Source organism: Rhipicephalus microplus, chromosome X, assembly GCF_043290135.1.
Source record: "Rhipicephalus microplus isolate Deutch F79 chromosome X, USDA_Rmic, whole genome shotgun sequence".
In the NCBI taxonomy this organism is placed as follows: Eukaryota; Metazoa; Arthropoda; class Arachnida; order Ixodida; family Ixodidae; genus Rhipicephalus; species Rhipicephalus microplus.
This window is the reverse complement of record NC_134710.1, coordinates 79371666-79388455: the sequence shown is the minus strand read 5'-3', so window position 1 is coordinate 79388455 and position 16790 is coordinate 79371666. Positions and strand designations below refer to the sequence as shown.

Here is a 16790-nt window from a genome sequence, read left to right as displayed (position 1 = left end):
TGTTATGCGCATTAAAGTTGATTCACCATTTTAACCTTCAGTGAAGTAACCTTCTTCGTGAGCAAGTCCCGGGACGAGTATTAAAAATTCAAACGCATTTCATTTATTCTGATAGGGTTCGCGGTGTCTCAGTAACAGCACCTGGAAAAGCAACAGGCACTACACGTACCTGTTGCAGCGCGTGGCTTTCTGACGCGGCTCCCTCTCCTTAGGGAGAGAGGGTGCGCAGCTTCGCCTTTCTCCATAGTGGAGAGGGCGCGGCGCTGCGTCATAAAGCCGCGCGCTGACGCGCTGCAAAGCGCACGTGTGGTCAGACCTCAAGAAAACAAGAATGCTTATCCAGCACCCGATCCAGCCGTTCAGCATCATTTCCTTTAGCCCTTTCCTGCTCTCACCTATCCCTTCGCTTGTGCCTTGCAGTCTTGGGGGAGAGAACCCATCATGTAGCGCCTCGCAAGGGAAATCATATGAAGTCATTTTTCTTTCAGTTGTGTACAGATCCATGGTGGCGGCGTCTTGCATTCCTCGTGTTCACAATGTTGACAAATCATGCTGGCTCAGTAAAAGATACGGTGTTTCGTGATAGCGTGTATCGACGTACGTGGCCATATGCAGTAAACCAACGGGGAAAAGTCACTGTGACGCTGATGCATGCGTTGACGTTAAAAGCACCGTGAGGCAGTGGTGGCATTGCTTCTAGTCACAAAGAAGTATATAGTACGAAGGAACAAATCAGACAGACGCGTCACATTGGAGAGGGAAACACGTCTATGGCATCTCACAGGGAAACCGCTCGGCCACACGTGTGACGCAAGCAGCGCTACCCAGCATGTAGTTCGTATCACGACCACTCCCTGAACTAAGGCGGATCGACGGCTCCCGCTGAGGAGCGCGCGTTGGCACTGGCATTGAAAGAAATGAAGAAGGCGTTGGTTTATCTTGTCACCAGAGCCATGACTCGGCTGCAATGTCTGGTACGTTACTGCCCGGCACAGTATTTGCAGTGCTCGGCAGCTGACGCGGGTTCGATAACTACTATGACTGTGATATTTCGATAAAAATGTTTGAAGACTGCACAATCATTACTTGAAAAGCGCGTTAAAGAGCCCCAGCTGTTCAAAATTCCCGGATCGCTCAACTACGGTGATCCATCTTGATACTCAGACACGCAAAACACCAGAACTATTATTGATATGGTGACTTTACATAAAAGACAGCAGTAATGGGTACGCTATTTCGTAGCTACACATTTCTGATGCTAATTACGTAGTGGGTCATCAGTGGTCAGCGCAACAGCCCGTCTACATTAGTAACGATATTGACCAGCCGCGAGAGGTGGGTTGGAAGACTAATATAGAAGCAAGTGAAAGTTATTATCGCAAAAGAAAAAAAATAGCACTAAATACTGGCCAGCTTATTTTACTCTTGCAACATGCAGCATTTAGTGATAGTACACATAATCTTGATACCAGCTACAGTGACCGCGAGTCTATTTACGTCAGAGCAAGTGCATATACTACCTTTAGGTGCCATATGCAGTAACTCTATAGTTGATGATGGCCAGTGAACACTGGCGACATGCATGCAATGTGGACAAGGTGGACTTTGCAGATGGTGCAAAGTCCACCTGACCCGCAATTACTGGCCAAAGATGGCTTCCCCACACAAGCGACAAAAGTTCTGGTCTACATGTAGATCCGTGATCGGAGAATTATTAGTACACCTCTTCCGAAATCGGCCCACGAGAATGTACTTAAAAATGTGTAAAATGAGAGCTGCAAAAAATAAAAAAAAAGAAGGAAAAGGGTGTTCACGCATATAGGTGTCAAATGTTTTTATCTTATTTTTTGCGAAGAGGTCATGCGATTTATTAATAAAGTAGCCGACTTGAGTAGTAGGTTGTAAATACTCAAGACATACAGCGCAAGAAAGCACGACCACGGAATGAAAACGCACAAGACGGAGCTTGTCCTGTGCGTTTTCTTTCTGTGGCTGTTTTTTTTTCGCTGTTTATCGTAAGTATCGAGGAATGGTGTGTGATGTCATTTTGTTTGGTAATGTAAAAAAAACACTGGGCAGTTCGCACTTAGTCGCATAAAGCTTGGCACAGCGAAGCACGGGCCCGTGGCCGCTCGGTATCTCCCTGTCGACGTACACGCCGAGGTTGGATGTGCGCGGCTTCCTCGTGAGTACGCACTTTCTTAGGACACTTCATGACCCTCAGCACGTGATCGGGCGCAGTCAGACTATGCATGCTATGGACGCAATGTCTTCCCTCTGTGGGCACGTCTTAGCTATTGCACATGCACGGCTTGGCCAGGTTATGCGGTATCTCGTCACTAGACAGCTAGATGACGCGATGATCGACTTTTTTCTGCCTACTACTTCCTCTTTCTTTTCCTGAAGTTTTTTTTCTTCCTATCTAATTCTCTTTTACTTCCCCTTTTCATGGTACGATTTAATCTTGTACCTCCTTTCCCTCCTCCCCACCTTTACTTTCCTGTCCCACCCCCTTACTGCGCTACACAAGGCTGTGCTAAGGTCTCCTAGCGTGCCCGGATAGTCGAATGATTCGGACGATTGTCTTCAGATCAAAGGTTCGATTACCGTCTCGCGAAGAATTTTTAGTATCTTTTTTTTGGTACTCGTTCTCACCCATTAGGGGTTTTCACAGGCAACGACGCAGTAGCGGCTTTGCCCAAATCCTGTTGCACATGCCCGTTAATGCTTAACGTATCCGGGCGTAGTCACACACACTTGATCACGCCGAGCTAGAACAGCTTTGCTGTTAAAAAAAGGCGAAGGAATGACCTTCCGTGATGAGTGCTGTAATGCGAGAATAGTGTCTGCCACACTCTTTGACCGGAATACACCGGCAACAGCACGAGAAGGAGTGCGCGATAGAGTCGTACACAAAAGTACAGCGATGCCCTCGACATTGCGGCAGCATGCGCATATAAACCAAAGGAAAAACAGAAAAACGTAGCTATATATACGTGTATAGTTCCAAGATGTATCACGGCGTGGCTTTATTTACATCATAAATAGTTATTTACAGGGTGTAGATTTTATACAAAGCAATGGTATGACATGGATCACAACATACGGTACGTGTGCCTCTCGAGAAGCGTGGAAAGGAGCAAGTGGATGTGGGCACCACGCAGGAGAGGGCAACTGGAGTTCACCTGGGGCGACAGACTCGGACGCCGCCCACCATGCAAGCACTGAGGCCGCGCCCCCTTGTCGCTGAAAGTTCCGCTGAGTGATGATACTGCTGCACATGATTAGCTATTAGTGCAGACCACAGGATCAGTGCGCCGTGGGAGTCGTCAAACACACGAGCCAGCGTGTCACTTGACGCACTACATAACGGAGATGACCGGTGGAGGAGCCTGGAATGCTGGTACAATGGGTGCGCAGTAGGCGGCGCAGTTCGTGGACGGTCGCACGGGCGCAGCAGTGGGCTGCGGCCGCACGTTCTTCTCCACCGGAATACTCTTGTAGTCAGGCTGCGGTTTGGCCACCAGCACGGTGCAGCGGAACTCCTGGGGCATGGCGTAGCGGATGACCGGCGGCCCAATGAAGCCTCTCTTGGCCTCCTTCGGGTAGACGAGGACGTGGCACAAGCCGAACATCGGCAGGATGAGCAGCGGCAGGAAGGCGGGGTGCACCGCCACTGTCAGGTACGTGCCCAGCACGGCCAGTGAGGTCAGGACCCCGGCACCCAGCACGGTCCAGGTGGACAGCCTGGTCTCGCTACTCTCGCTGGCCATGAAGCACGGCATCTGGAAGTAGACGAACGGACTCTGTTGCAGTTGGTTGCCTTGCGAAAAACGCGAGACCCTTGCTCTTGCTGGTCACAGCCTGAGACTGGCTGTACCAGCAGCAAAAGAGGCTGCTGTCGACAGTGCACCTCGTCGCGAAGTGTTTGAAAGCAAATGAAATCAATGCTCTGTCTGTAACAGAAGCTCTAATACAGATGGGAAATCACGTGACTACGATAGCCACCGAGGGTGTGATTCGCTCTATTTTATCAATGCCAGTCAGATGCTTCCGATCTAGCCGTTCACCACCCCCTCCTCTGGCCCTTTCCTGCTCTCTCCCATCACCTAGCCTTCGCGAGTGCTTTGCTGTCATGGGGGGAGAACTCATCATGCAGCGCCTTACGACGGGAATAATATAAAGTAATTTTTTGTTCGTTTGTGTACAGATTCCTGGAGGGGCGTCTTGCATTCCTCGCGTTGATAATATTGGCTGTCACGCTGGCTCTGTAAAAGATACGGTGTTTTCAGATTGCACTGGCATTGAAAGAAATAAAGGAGGCGCTGGGTTGGTGAACCGGCCTGCGATCGGAATCGTGCGCAAGGGTCACATTCGAAGAAATAATCCCTTTTTCTCACCATTTTGTAGAAAGAAACAAGTCGCCCAATCCACTGGAAAATGTTAATTAGCGACGTTGTTTCTGAAATGCAGGTTAATCTGCATGTTAACAAAATTGGGCAGCAAAATAGAGAAGATACATGGTACTAAAAGAAACTAATTGTAGTCCACGAGAAAGCTTTAGACGCACAACCATTAGGTAATAGCCGTAGCCCGGAAGCACTGGCCGCTGGGTCACCGAGGAGGAGATTTTACAATGCACCCAAGGGGCAGTAACGTAATCACATAAATAAAGTAGTTCGCGAATAACAGGGCTTACAGGGCGTCACAGGGCTTACATTGCGATGCCTAGCTTTCCGCCTTCGACGGTCTAGGAATCGTTTAGATACAAAACTAGACACCAAAGAAATATTTCTGAAGCGTTCAAGGAATGTTTAAGAATCACTTTGCACAAGTGCAGTCGAAATTAGATTTATATGATAACCTACGATTGTAGCGATCGTTAAGGGCAAAACACATATTTGTAGTCTACGTACTTGCGACCAATTTCTTGCAGCGTACTTTGTGTCACTGTGAACAACGACGACTTAAGCAACGGATGTGAAAGACTGAAGCATTCGCAAGTGAGTGTAGCACACTTAACCGACACTGCACCAGTGGGCATATCTAGTGAAGCTGGCCAGCTTCGTAAGGTTACAGGCTACACACACGAAAAAAAAAAACGCCTATATTCACCACTTCTTGTTACGCAAGGTCAACGCCAAAACAGGTCGTATGTACTCGCTGTGACCAAATATATTCACGAGTCGCTATACACGAACACAACAAACAGTATTGAGCAGCATGTGCGCATGACCGTGCTACCAATTCGTGAAATAGCTCCTAAATGCGAACATAATAGGGAGTTCCCGGTTAGCCCCGCCCGCTAGCCATTTCCATCACTTAACGGGAGCTCGCAAGTGGTTAGCGCACAACGCATGAGCAGTGGCGCGAAACGCTAACGCAAAGCTTTGCGTGCGCTATTGAAAAACTCCTCAATACGTTGCCCATGCAATCGTAACCGCATAATGAGTCGCTGAAATGATGTAGTTCAGTAAGAAAAGGAGCCAGTAGTTATCCTGTGTAAGAGTATGCACGCCCGTAACGAACTAGATATCATAATCTCACCTCGCGACGACAGTTCCCGACAGCTCGTAATTACGACCGAATGCAAAGAAATAAGGAAGGGCAGATCGCAGTGGTCCGCTTCTCCATATTTCTTTGCTTCGGTCTCAGATGACGTTTGCCCCAAGTTGAGTATTTCTTTTACATATATTATGCGACACGCCACGAGAAAGTACCCACTGACCTCGGAGGTGGCGGCGGAAGCCTTCGTCACCGACGGTGGCGGTTGACAAGGGTCATGCGTTCGCAACTTGCGGTCTCCAAGCGAGTGTCTGAGTTGTGGCAGTGGCGGGCGGGCTATATACGCGGCGCGGCGCACATGGTTCTGGGAGCACCAGAGCGAGCCGGTGATAGCACGCCAGTTCTAACTAGACCCCGTAAAAACGGCAAGGGAGATTGTTTTAAAGGGCGCCCTCGGAGCTCGCGTGCCCTCCCTCTCCGCAGCGCAGAAAGAGATAGCAGCTGAAATCTTCGCGTAGGACCGGACTGCGCCGGCAACCCTTGTGAGAGCAATCTACAACTTGAGCGACTGAGCCGACGACGTGACGCGGCTCTGGCATCGCTAGCGAGGAAACAAATGGCGCGTGCAAGTTTTGATATGTGTGCCACTGCTACGCGAGCGTGGAAAGAAAAAAAAGGGGGGGGGGGGGTGAGAGGGTGTGGTTTAAGTCAAGTCTAGGAGGGGCTGCACCTGGGGAGGGAAAATGGGCACATAGTTCCAGCAACTTTCTTGAAAAGACAACGTGATGAAACTGTGTCCTAACATAACGTCTGACCTCTGCGCGCGACAACAACGTAGTCCCCTCACTGCAGGCAGTTCCGTCTGAGCGCAGGCGATATAATAGTCCCGTGAATTTGTAGATGATGGAAGAGATGACACATTTTTCTTCGCAGCAATAGTCGCGCCATACAATAGAACGCATGATTATGTGCTTTAGAGCGAGTCAAGCTAGTGACTTGAGAAGTAATCGTAATCGGCGGTCGGTAACACATGAAGGCATATCTCGTCTATGCCATGACGCGCTAGCTCACGTTCCACAAGCGCATATGCTACGGACAACGAGGCGCCAGGTAGCCGGCGGCTGTTACAAGGTTTGTACTTCCATTGATTATGCCACACAGCAACGTCCGTGAATTTGTGTTTGGGTGGCCTACACTCAAACGGTATAGAGGATATAACTGCATGGCCACGATGAAAGTGACCCGGTTTGTGTAGTACGTAAGCGATAACTCAAGATGCAGAGAAACAAGACGTGGGTAAATTAGCAACGCAACGTCTACATTTCACGCGTGTTATGCTAGATGTCATATATGTATCTGCAAGTACAACTTTCGCCGTCGAAACAGTAGCCTGCATGCGCGAGATGTATGCCGTGCAAATACGAGCATTCTGGGGTGATCGCTAGTTGACGACAGCGTGAGCATTATACTACAAACGTGACTATGGTTTCTACAAAACCTAGAAGTATTGTAATCTGTCCACTTGGTCCGCCAACCTAGTGAGAAAATACCTATTTATTGCATTGTATTGTGTTTGGTTGCCATGCGCACCGAGATACTCAATTGATATTTTATTGCGCGTAGTTAATTAGTAAGACGTAGTTTTAATTTTTTGCAGCGATCAGTGGCCAGTTGATATATGCTTCCCGGAACTCATAATCGTGCCTCTTATCAGACTGGTTTTATTGAACTCACTCATGTCTTTCACTGTCTGCAGTAAAACTTATTCCACACTTCATGAGCTTCAATTTCCTCCCTCAGTCTTTAACACGTTGCCTGAGCGAGGAAATGCAACTATTCCAACCCCCGGGGAGTGCTGTTTGTGTCTTTATAAAACAGACTTCTCAATAACAAAAACGTATCTCAAGCTTTCTCTAAACACGACGAAGGAGCAGAGTTTACTACGACAAAGATAAGATAGCTGCTGGAATCAGTGGGACTGTTGGTGGTCGAGCCAGACTGCGCACATGCTCTCCTTGAGCGACGTCAGTTTACAGTCGCACACATCGCATCATCGGCGTTATTCGCGTATAAACTATTTGAACGAAAGTCATTTTGTGTATACATCGCGAGAAGTACTTCGCTTTTGTATCCAGACACGTGGCCGAACTGACAACGCATTCTCCGAATATCAGGCACCATGCTGGCATCAGAAAAAAAATGGCAGCATATCCATGGGGTGAATGATAGAGAGGGGGGTGAAGCATCCGTCCGTTGATTTGTTCTTGCTTCCGCCCGTCCATGCGTCCGTCTGTATGACTGTCCGTGCGTCCGTCCGCCCGTCCGTGGGTGCGTGCGTCCGTCCCTGCGTTCGTTCATGCATCCGCCCCTGCGTCCATCCATCTGTCCGTGCAGCCATCCATGCATCTGTCTGTGTGTCCGTTCGTCCATCTCCAAGTACCACCAACATGCATCTTTTCAACATATATTCCGCATATAGAAGCATCGCCATCCAGCGGACATTCCAAGGACCAAACGAGAGGTGGCACACGCACACTTTCGTGCGGCTTGCGCTTCGTGCCTACTTCCCACCTTTAACCACCTCGAGTTCATGGTATATACTAGTTCACTGTATTCATGGCACTGCGGCCCAACGCTCGCTAAACCTTTCTAAAACCAAAGAGGTTACGCCCAGCGAGTATAACGTAGCAACCCTTTCTTGTCAGATAGTGCTCAATGTATATGCTGCTAATGGAGAAATAGACAGGAGAACTCGGTTTTTAGTTAACGCGCACGCTGCGATTTTATTATTGTTCAACAACGCACAGGAGAAATCTCCCACCGGACCACCTTGCATGTGAAAGCGTGAGACATGTTACGTACTAGGACGAGGGACAAACGGGTGCCGCTTTAAGGAGTTTCGCCACGAAAAAATCCATTAGGCGCGACACGAATGACTGAGCCGGGCAAGGTGTGGAAATGTGTCACGTCGTGTCTCAAATGGCTCGAGAGGGCGTTGCAAAGTTTGGGTGTCGCGTACTTGCCTTTTTCTTTTCTTCCTCAGGCGGGCTAGCGTGGTTTTTTAGGAGAGAGCTGCGAATCTGCTTCTTTGTCTTTAGCGGTATTTTATTTGTTTATATGAACGGTAACTGCTATAACAGTTGGCACTGTAACCTCTAGGGCAGCCATTGCTTCTGCAAATGCATGCTGTTAACTCTGGCAAAATAAAGTTGAAGAAAGAGAGTAAAACTTGCGAATTTTGCGTATTTTGGAGTCATTAATTTTTAAGCACATCCTTTTCGAAAAGTACGCAGGCTCTAGTGTCCGTGACTAAATATGTCATCGGGCCAACAGTGACACTCCAATAGCACTAAGCGCTATGAAAAGCACAGTTATGAGTGGCATACCATGCACACGCGCTGAAAGCACTCTACTATATGGTGCCAGGTGGCAGTTGTGTTCAATGAAAACTTTTTCTGCGTCTGAGTAGCAATACTGGCGAGCACGTCAACGACAAAGTATCACTGCAGTGCTGTCGTGTTTATTTTTTATTTTAAAGCTGTTTCAGCAAACTGGGGAAGGGGGGGGGGGGAGTCGTGTGCTACTGATATGGGGTGTGTAGGACTGCCGCATGATGCTGACCGACCGAAGACTCAACCAGGCGTTTCCTTCGTACCCGGCGTAACATGAAGCCATGTTGTCGCGGAAAATGACAAGGCGTTGCAGAAAGACCCCCCCCCCCCCACCTCCTGAAAAAATGTGTATACACACACACATACATATATAGTGAGAAGCGTGACAGAGTACATGTCCTACGAGTGGCCTCAGTTGCACCCGACACCAGCGCAGTTCGCGTGGTTGTGTATCACACAGCGAAGATGAGATTTGTTGGTCCCGGCCCTTATCATTACTGGAGCTCGGTGCGGCCGATGGCGGTTTACTTTTGCACGCGCGCCCACTGTTTACTTGCGAACAGCCGCCTCGACGGGGTCAAGACCAATACGAGGCGTCGCATGAGCAGTCGACGCTGCCCATGGGCGAAATCCACGAGTTAGTATATGGATTATCAACAACAAAAGTTTGCGGGATGTTGGATCCACAAAAAATTCGAATTTATGCTGTATCAGTGCTTAATGCTTGTAATCAAGCTCGTTACTGTATAGCTCGGTATCCCAAGTGCAGTATGGAACATCTATTTCGAAATCACATTCCCAGACCATGCGGAAATTTCGCTTTATCAGCATTCTGTGTCCCGCAAACTATTGTTGTTTATAATATACGTGGTCATTGACCGTCAGCAAAGCATGTCTGCGTAATTGTAAACCTCTCTTTTTTGTATTTAGTGGAAGTCGCGTGACTGAAGCCTTCATTGACAAGGAATATGCAGATAACTCATATTGACGCTCTACACTCTTTGAAAAATGTTAGTAAAAAGGTAGCAACTGCAAGAAGACAGGTAGGAACTGCAGCACTTACTGCATTTCTCGAAACATCACTACCCTTTTGCAACTTGTTCACTACATACGTTAGTAAACAGTACTAGCTGCAGCCGTTACTAACTTTGTGCGACCTTTTTACTACTTATGTTAGTAAACAGTCAGTAACTGGAATGAAAGAGGTAGCAACTGCATTCGTTACTACCTTCCTTGCTCCTTTACTACCTTTTTTCTATCCGGCTGTTGACTATTTAATCCAAAACAGTGTGCGATTCCGATAATTTATGAGAGGAATTGTCTCGACGTATCATCATTAAACGAAAAAATGACGCAGGAGATGTCCATAAATCGAGAAAAAATTGTTTTAAATTACGCAACCGAAATGTGTAAACGTCATTCTGGTATTGTCGAAACGAAGAAGTACAAGTTAACAAACCACAAGCAAGTGCTACACGCGTTGTAATAGACAATTATAACAACCTCAGTAAATTACAGAAAATTAACAAGACCAGCGGATCAAAATAACAAGACGGTCACAATTAATCCGGAGGATGGTCACAATTAATCCACTGCGGCGTTTGTCCAAATATTATTGTTGTTTTGGCACGTCAACCCCCCCCCCCCCTAAATGATTATTACCTATTAACCGCTGATATACTAACTGTGTGAAGCATGCCCCGCCGCGGTGGTCTAGTGGCTAAGGTACTCGGCTGCTGACCCGCAGGTCGCGGGTTCAAATCCCGGCTGCGGCGGCTGCATTTCCGATGGAGGCGGAAATGTCGAGGCCCGTGTTCTCAGATTTGGGTGCACGTTAAAGAACCCCAGGTGGTCGAAATTTCCGAAGCCCTCCACTACTGCGTCTCTCATAATCATATGGTGGTTTTGGGACGTTAAACCCCACAAATCAGATCAACTGTGTGAAGCATCCAAATGCACTGCCGTTCTTCACGTGACATTGGAATTTGTTGCTGTAGCATGCATTCTTTCGCCCTTGTGCCAAAACAATGCACAGTGAACGCTCAACTACCGCTGCGAAAAGATGTTTCACTTTCGTGTGATACCGATTCGTAAGAGAGGGATCAGCTACGTTTTCGTTTTTTGTTTTGTTTTGCCGCAGGACTGCTCTGATACATGGTAGAGGAGCACGAGATTTGTATGTTCAAATGGCAAAACGAAAATTCCGAACCCTGGTATAAGCCTTGATCATGAATTGCCCTTACAAAACCGGCGATTGAAATTCTTCATGGCGCGTTTCCATCGCAAGTGATGTCTAATGCTCGGCCCACACCCCGAAATAACAATAATAATTATGAAAAAGAAGGCTTTCGTCTCATAGTGTCGTGAATGAAGGGGATAGCGCATACTGCCATTGGATCAAATAAAAAAAATCGCAGCATATCCATGGAATGTATGATGATTGGTGGGGCGAAACGTTCGTTAATCTGTCCGTGCTTCCGTCCGTCCATTCGTTCTTGCTTACGTGCGTCCATGTGTCCATCCGGCGACTCCGAGCGCGCGCCAACAGCGAACGGATTTTATTACAACGCTCCCCCTAGCGTACGTCGCCGCACTAAATCGAACGATTGCCTTCAACCAATGACACGCGCCATATGTGACATCATTCCTATTTTATAAGATCTCGCGTCTTTCATCAACTACAAGTACCGCTTTCTAGTTTATAACATCTTGCATCTTTTCATCATCAGCTACAAGTACCACCATCTAGTAAACACTACAAGAACTAAACGAGAGGTGGCTACATACAGGAGACGGTACCGCCATCTAGTGAACACTGCAAGAACTAAACTAGAGGTGGCTACATACAGGGGACGGTACCGCCATCTAGTGAACACTGCAAGAACTAAACTAGAGGTGGCTACATACAGGTTACAGGGGACGCACAGCCCACGCCCTAAGGAGCTTTGCCCCTAAAAGAAATAAGGTTGATCATGATACTCCGAGATATATCTGTGGCAATGATTTGAGCATCGGTGGCATGAACGGCGGGGGCGCTTTGCCGTTACTTCGGCGGCGAGAAGCTGTGGATTCTGTCATCGGTGAGCATCTGCTCGGGCAGTAGTTGCGGCTCACGAAGCACTGAGGCCGCTGGCGTCGCGCATTGTCAAGAGAACGCTGCGAGTAGTGCGGCGAGCGCGTTCGCTCTCTCGTGCTCGAATTATTCGATTATGCCACTAGCAACAACGCCAAAGACACCACGAATTAGATAAAACCGAGGCTTCAGAGCTGCGTTCTAGCAAAAAAATTTCTGCTGGGATGCCAGTGGTGCTGGTGGCGTCTCTTGCAGCGTGGCAAGCACCACCCACATACTTGCCGATCACTATGACAGTCAAACAGCACATTCGAAGCCGTCGCTCTATACGCCTAAACTTGCTTTTCACTCGCGGAGTTGGTCAACATTTCTGACCAGTCACACCTATATTACTTTTGAGTGGCGTGACCGAGATGATCGCAAATAGTCGCTTTCGGTTGAAAATAGGGCTACTTTTTATTTGTCTCTGGGGGCTTCATTTTGCAGTTGCTTGACTGTAAATTTCACCAGGGGAGCGAAGCTGTCACCTTTTGACCAAAAATGAGCGTACGCCCATCCGCTATGATATTTCAGTGTACTATATAACGTTTGCAGTGCGAGTATAAGACCTTAGATAAATCAACCATTTCAAATAACCAATTTCAGATTGCCAGAAGGTTCCGGTATAACTAACATTGAGGCCACTCGAAATAGCCTGAATGTGTAGGTGTGGGTTCGGGACAGAGAATTTCAGTTTTTGCATATCACTAGTGCTTCAAGCCGCTTGTAGCTCTTCAGTGGGCTTAATTGCGTTATGCAACAGAATAGGTTCTTACGAAAGGACATTAAAGCTATTCACTGAACAAAAAGACACGTACCTGCAAAACGATACGACTGAGGAGACCTCCTCGCGTGCCTGTAGCGTCAGCCGAGCGCCAAGAAAGGCGCACAGAAGGCCGTCGGTGCCCAGAATCGCCAATGACAGCTGTATAGCTGTGCGCTGGGCACCGACGCTGTGGCAACGGTTGGCGGTCTGTACAGTCACACTATGATGATGATGATGATCCTTGATACTCTGGCGCACACCCACAAAGGGGGATCGGCCAAGAACCGGGCGGCAGGATCTTAAGTAAAAGGCTTATGGTTTTTCAAACACAACGTCACACTAATCCTCTGTGCTTGAATAACGCGCATTTATAGCGACAAAAAAGAAGTGGAACTTTAATATTACTGAGCTGTACCATAATCGCACTTTTTTCTGACTCTGACGCTCAAATGTTTTATTTTTTGAAAGTGCTATTATCACAGAAAAAAATATGGGATGGGGGGGAGGACATGTCAATAGTTACGATGCAAAATGCCACTCGACTATTGGTCAATTCGTCTCAGTTGGTATGCACCAAGTTTTGCGGTCAGAATCATCAGCAAGAGAATCAAAATGGGTAGTTGGCTTGCTCTTACATTTTGGCGGATACTGAATGGCCCTAAATTAACAGAAGTTTTAAAGTACGCTCATTTGCGCCTAAAAAGTAATAGAAACAATATCGCGTTGAATTCACGATGCTCTTCCTTCGCAGCTCACTTTCATGTTTGGGGGAGCCATCTTTGCTAACCAGTTGAACATAAGAGTTGTCTGGAATTCGCACTGACGAAACATTTTGCGAAAAAGCATCGCATGAATACTAAGGAGTCTTTTCCAAAGATATTTCGGGATTACGCCCCACGGTCGCACTAGCTTCTCTTGTCGAGAACTATTCAGCTCAGGTTAATTTAGCTGGCTTTATCTCATATAGCTAACAAGTACAGTTTTAAGGCAAGAAGGCTTCACAATTAAGCATTTTCGCGTGCAGTTATGAATGAGGCGTTACATCTTTGTGACAATGCGAATTGACGTATCAAAAGTGAAGCTTCAGTGTTTAATAGGACACCAGTATTTGGGTCACAGCGTCATGCGGTTGACTTTCCTCTTGCCATGGGTTCTGTGTTCAGCAGAATTGAATAATCGTCGTTAGATATCTGTCAAGCATCTACTATCCCTTTCAGAACTCTTTCGTTCAGAATTCATACCTGCCATCAACGAAATGCACATCATATGTCCTCAGGAAGTGTAAATGACGGATTTCTTAATTTATAAAATATATCTGTTCTTTTAGTGCAAGACACTTTGTGTTTTTTTAATGTGCTCGAATAATGTCTACCATATATCTATTAGAAGCTAAGCGCGAGCTTTACTATCAAGACGCCTGAAAAAAAAAACAAAAACAAATGTGCGCACATGTATGTGTTGTCATCTGCAACAAACAATGCACGCTGGCGTGGCAAACAATCACTTGTACAAATCTAAGCGTTTTAGTTTTATTCGCTATACCTCTAGATAGTCCAATTATCATCCGCCATTACAAATGACTCAGGTAACGTTTCATTAAAAATAAATTCGGCAACACTGTTAAGACAACGCCTTTGGTCGTTCACTTGCGTGACGTGACTAATAAATAAATAAATAAATAAATAAATAAATAAATATATATATATATATATATATATATATATATATATATATATATATATATATATATATATATATATATATATATATATATATATATATAATTAAGAATAAAGGAGCACACTTACGAAAATTTGATAATTGTTTACTCTACGTTTCGGCCGTGGCATGGCCTTCGTCAGGATTGATGAAGGCCGTGCCACGGCAGAAACGTAGAGTAAACAATTATCAAATTTTCGTAAGTGTGCTCCTTTATTCTTGATTATATTTGCACCGGACCCACAGAATTTCTTTTTTGAATCATATATATATATATTCGTGATAATAGGGGGAGACGATAGAGAACCGCAGCGCGCCTTTCATTTTCTGTGCGGTCTCTTCGGGGAGTTCTAGACAACTTGTGACGGTATGCCGACCTTTGCAGCTCGACACTCACCTTGCGCTTGACTTCGGGCATCGGTCCTTGGGCCGAGCGTGCCCACACGCTTTATAAGCGCGTCTTCGGTTTGCTTTTGTCTCGCCTTGTTTGTTTCGTTTGTTCGAGATGCCCGGTGCTTCCGAATATAAACAATGAGCTTTGGCGCTCATGTATTTGCTCTTGGAACCAGAATGATGCGGTCATCGACTGCCTGAAATGAGCCGGGCAGCTTACGATAAAGATGCGGTGAACTGGGAAACTGGCGCCGGCAGAGGAGTGCGAGGGAAGGCACAGTGGCGGGATCGCCCCAAAGAGCAACCCAGAGGTCGTCTATCTTTACGGGGAAGGCGTATACCGCCGTAGATTACGCGCGCTATAGTTGTGATAGCAGCGATGTCTTTTTTTTTTTTACCATCGCATGTGAACGCTCTCGATCCCCACTCACTCATGCGATATGGTTTTCCTGGCTACGCTTCGTCATGAAACAATTGTTTTCATTTCCCAACAGTACTGATGCATCGAACTGATCGACTTGTTTACTATGCTCTTATGTTGCGGGGTCGACAAGGTCAGCGTGTTTAACTTCCGGATGCCGTAGGGATCTTGATGAAAAAAAAAGATACCACGATAATATTTGTCTCGCAGATAACTTACAGGTCATTGGCTGGCTGGACTAGAAAAGGCAATTATTGTGCCGTCATGCTCTGAATAAACTATTACCTATATTCATTATTTACGTTTAGTTGAAAGTATTAAACAGCCACGTTTAGTGTCTCCAAGCCATAATCTGTCTATAAAAGACTCCAATCGGAAGGGGTTCCCGATTACTAGCGACCGTCCGTGCGTATTTAACATGCATTCAAAGCGCAATTGGTTTGGTTCGAGAAAACTTTATTGTGAAAGTCCGAAGGCGTGCGCCCTAGCACACGGCGGGCCGTTCCCACGATGGGACAGAAAAGCCGACACCTAGCGCCACATCATGGGCCCTCTGGACGCATGAGCTCTTTTTTTTTTTCCCACTCTGTCTCCGCAGAAATGATATCGTTATCGGGAACCGAAAGCGCAACTTCGTGCATCATATCAGAACACAATATATTAAGTTAACGTGCGGCGGGTATCGGTGTCTACCCTGTTGCTCGGGCAGTAGTTACAAGACTACGTGGCACGGCAGAAACACGGGTTTTGGGCTCTGCGTTGAAGTTACTTTGATCTTAGGCGAGGCTCTTTGTAGGCTAAGTATGAGAGACTTCGGCGACCCAGTGGCGCGGAAGGAACAGATAAAGCGAGTCGGGTTGCCTTAAGCACGCTCCCCATGACGACGGCAAGTGACTGTTGCACTCCCGCTGAATGCCTTCCTATATGTGAGCGCGTTGTTGCGATTGTAGTCGAGGTGCTTGCGCTGGCGCGCAAAGGAATAGGGACGCCTTGAAGAGGGCTGTACATACCAGGGCCACGAAAGGCGTTAAAGTCATTCTTGGTTTGTATTCTCTATCTGCACGTTAAGAGAAGCCAGTCAGCGTGCCTTAATCATAAATTAGTGCAAAGCCGCTCTGTTTCTCTTCGCAATTGAAGATACACTTTGCGGTGCTACAAACCCATTAGGTAGCTTTAGAATATCGCACCGCGAGCCCTTGCGGTACGGTCGCTGTCATTGCGCATGCGTCGTAACGCGAGTCGGCGTTCGCGGACCGCACGCAGAAAATCCGAAATTGCGTGCGGTGATAGCGGCCCGCATGTGGCCCGCAAGCGCTGGTTTCGAGGCTACGGGCGGTGATGGCGGCCCGCATGTGGCCTGCAAGCGCTGGTTTCGAGGCTACGGTGTCGCTGCGATCGTGCGTTGCGGTTTGCAGCAGGGCAAACGCTATTCTAAAACTGTTATGGCGCCCGCTTCGCCCGCAGCCCTTGCAAACGGTATTC

At 47.2% G+C, this 16790-nt stretch overlaps 2 protein-coding genes across 5 annotated transcripts in view; one reads left to right on the top strand and one right to left on the bottom strand.

Moving 5' to 3' along the window:
* Positions 1-16790, top strand: part of LOC142775628 (uncharacterized) — a 64448-nt gene that overhangs the window by 35511 nt on the left and 12147 nt on the right. The gene's annotated exons all lie outside the window — the stretch shown is intronic.
* LOC119176006 (uncharacterized) lies at positions 2994-15011 on the bottom strand. Of its 3 annotated transcripts, none has more exons than XM_075877186.1 (2): positions 14892-15011; positions 2994-3785 (listed from the first exon to the last, which is right to left on the bottom strand). In XM_075877186.1, the coding sequence occupies exons 1-2, from the start codon at positions 14910-14912 to the stop codon at positions 3363-3365; spliced, it is 444 nt and encodes a 147-aa protein (XP_075733301.1). In that variant the 5' UTR covers positions 14913-15011; the 3' UTR covers positions 2994-3362. The 3 variants fall into 3 exon arrangements, with proteins under 3 accessions (XP_075733301.1, XP_037283003.1, XP_075733303.1); XM_037427106.2 differs by lacking the exon at positions 14892-15011 and adding an exon at positions 5729-5920; XM_075877188.1 differs by lacking the exon at positions 14892-15011 and adding an exon at positions 4917-5195.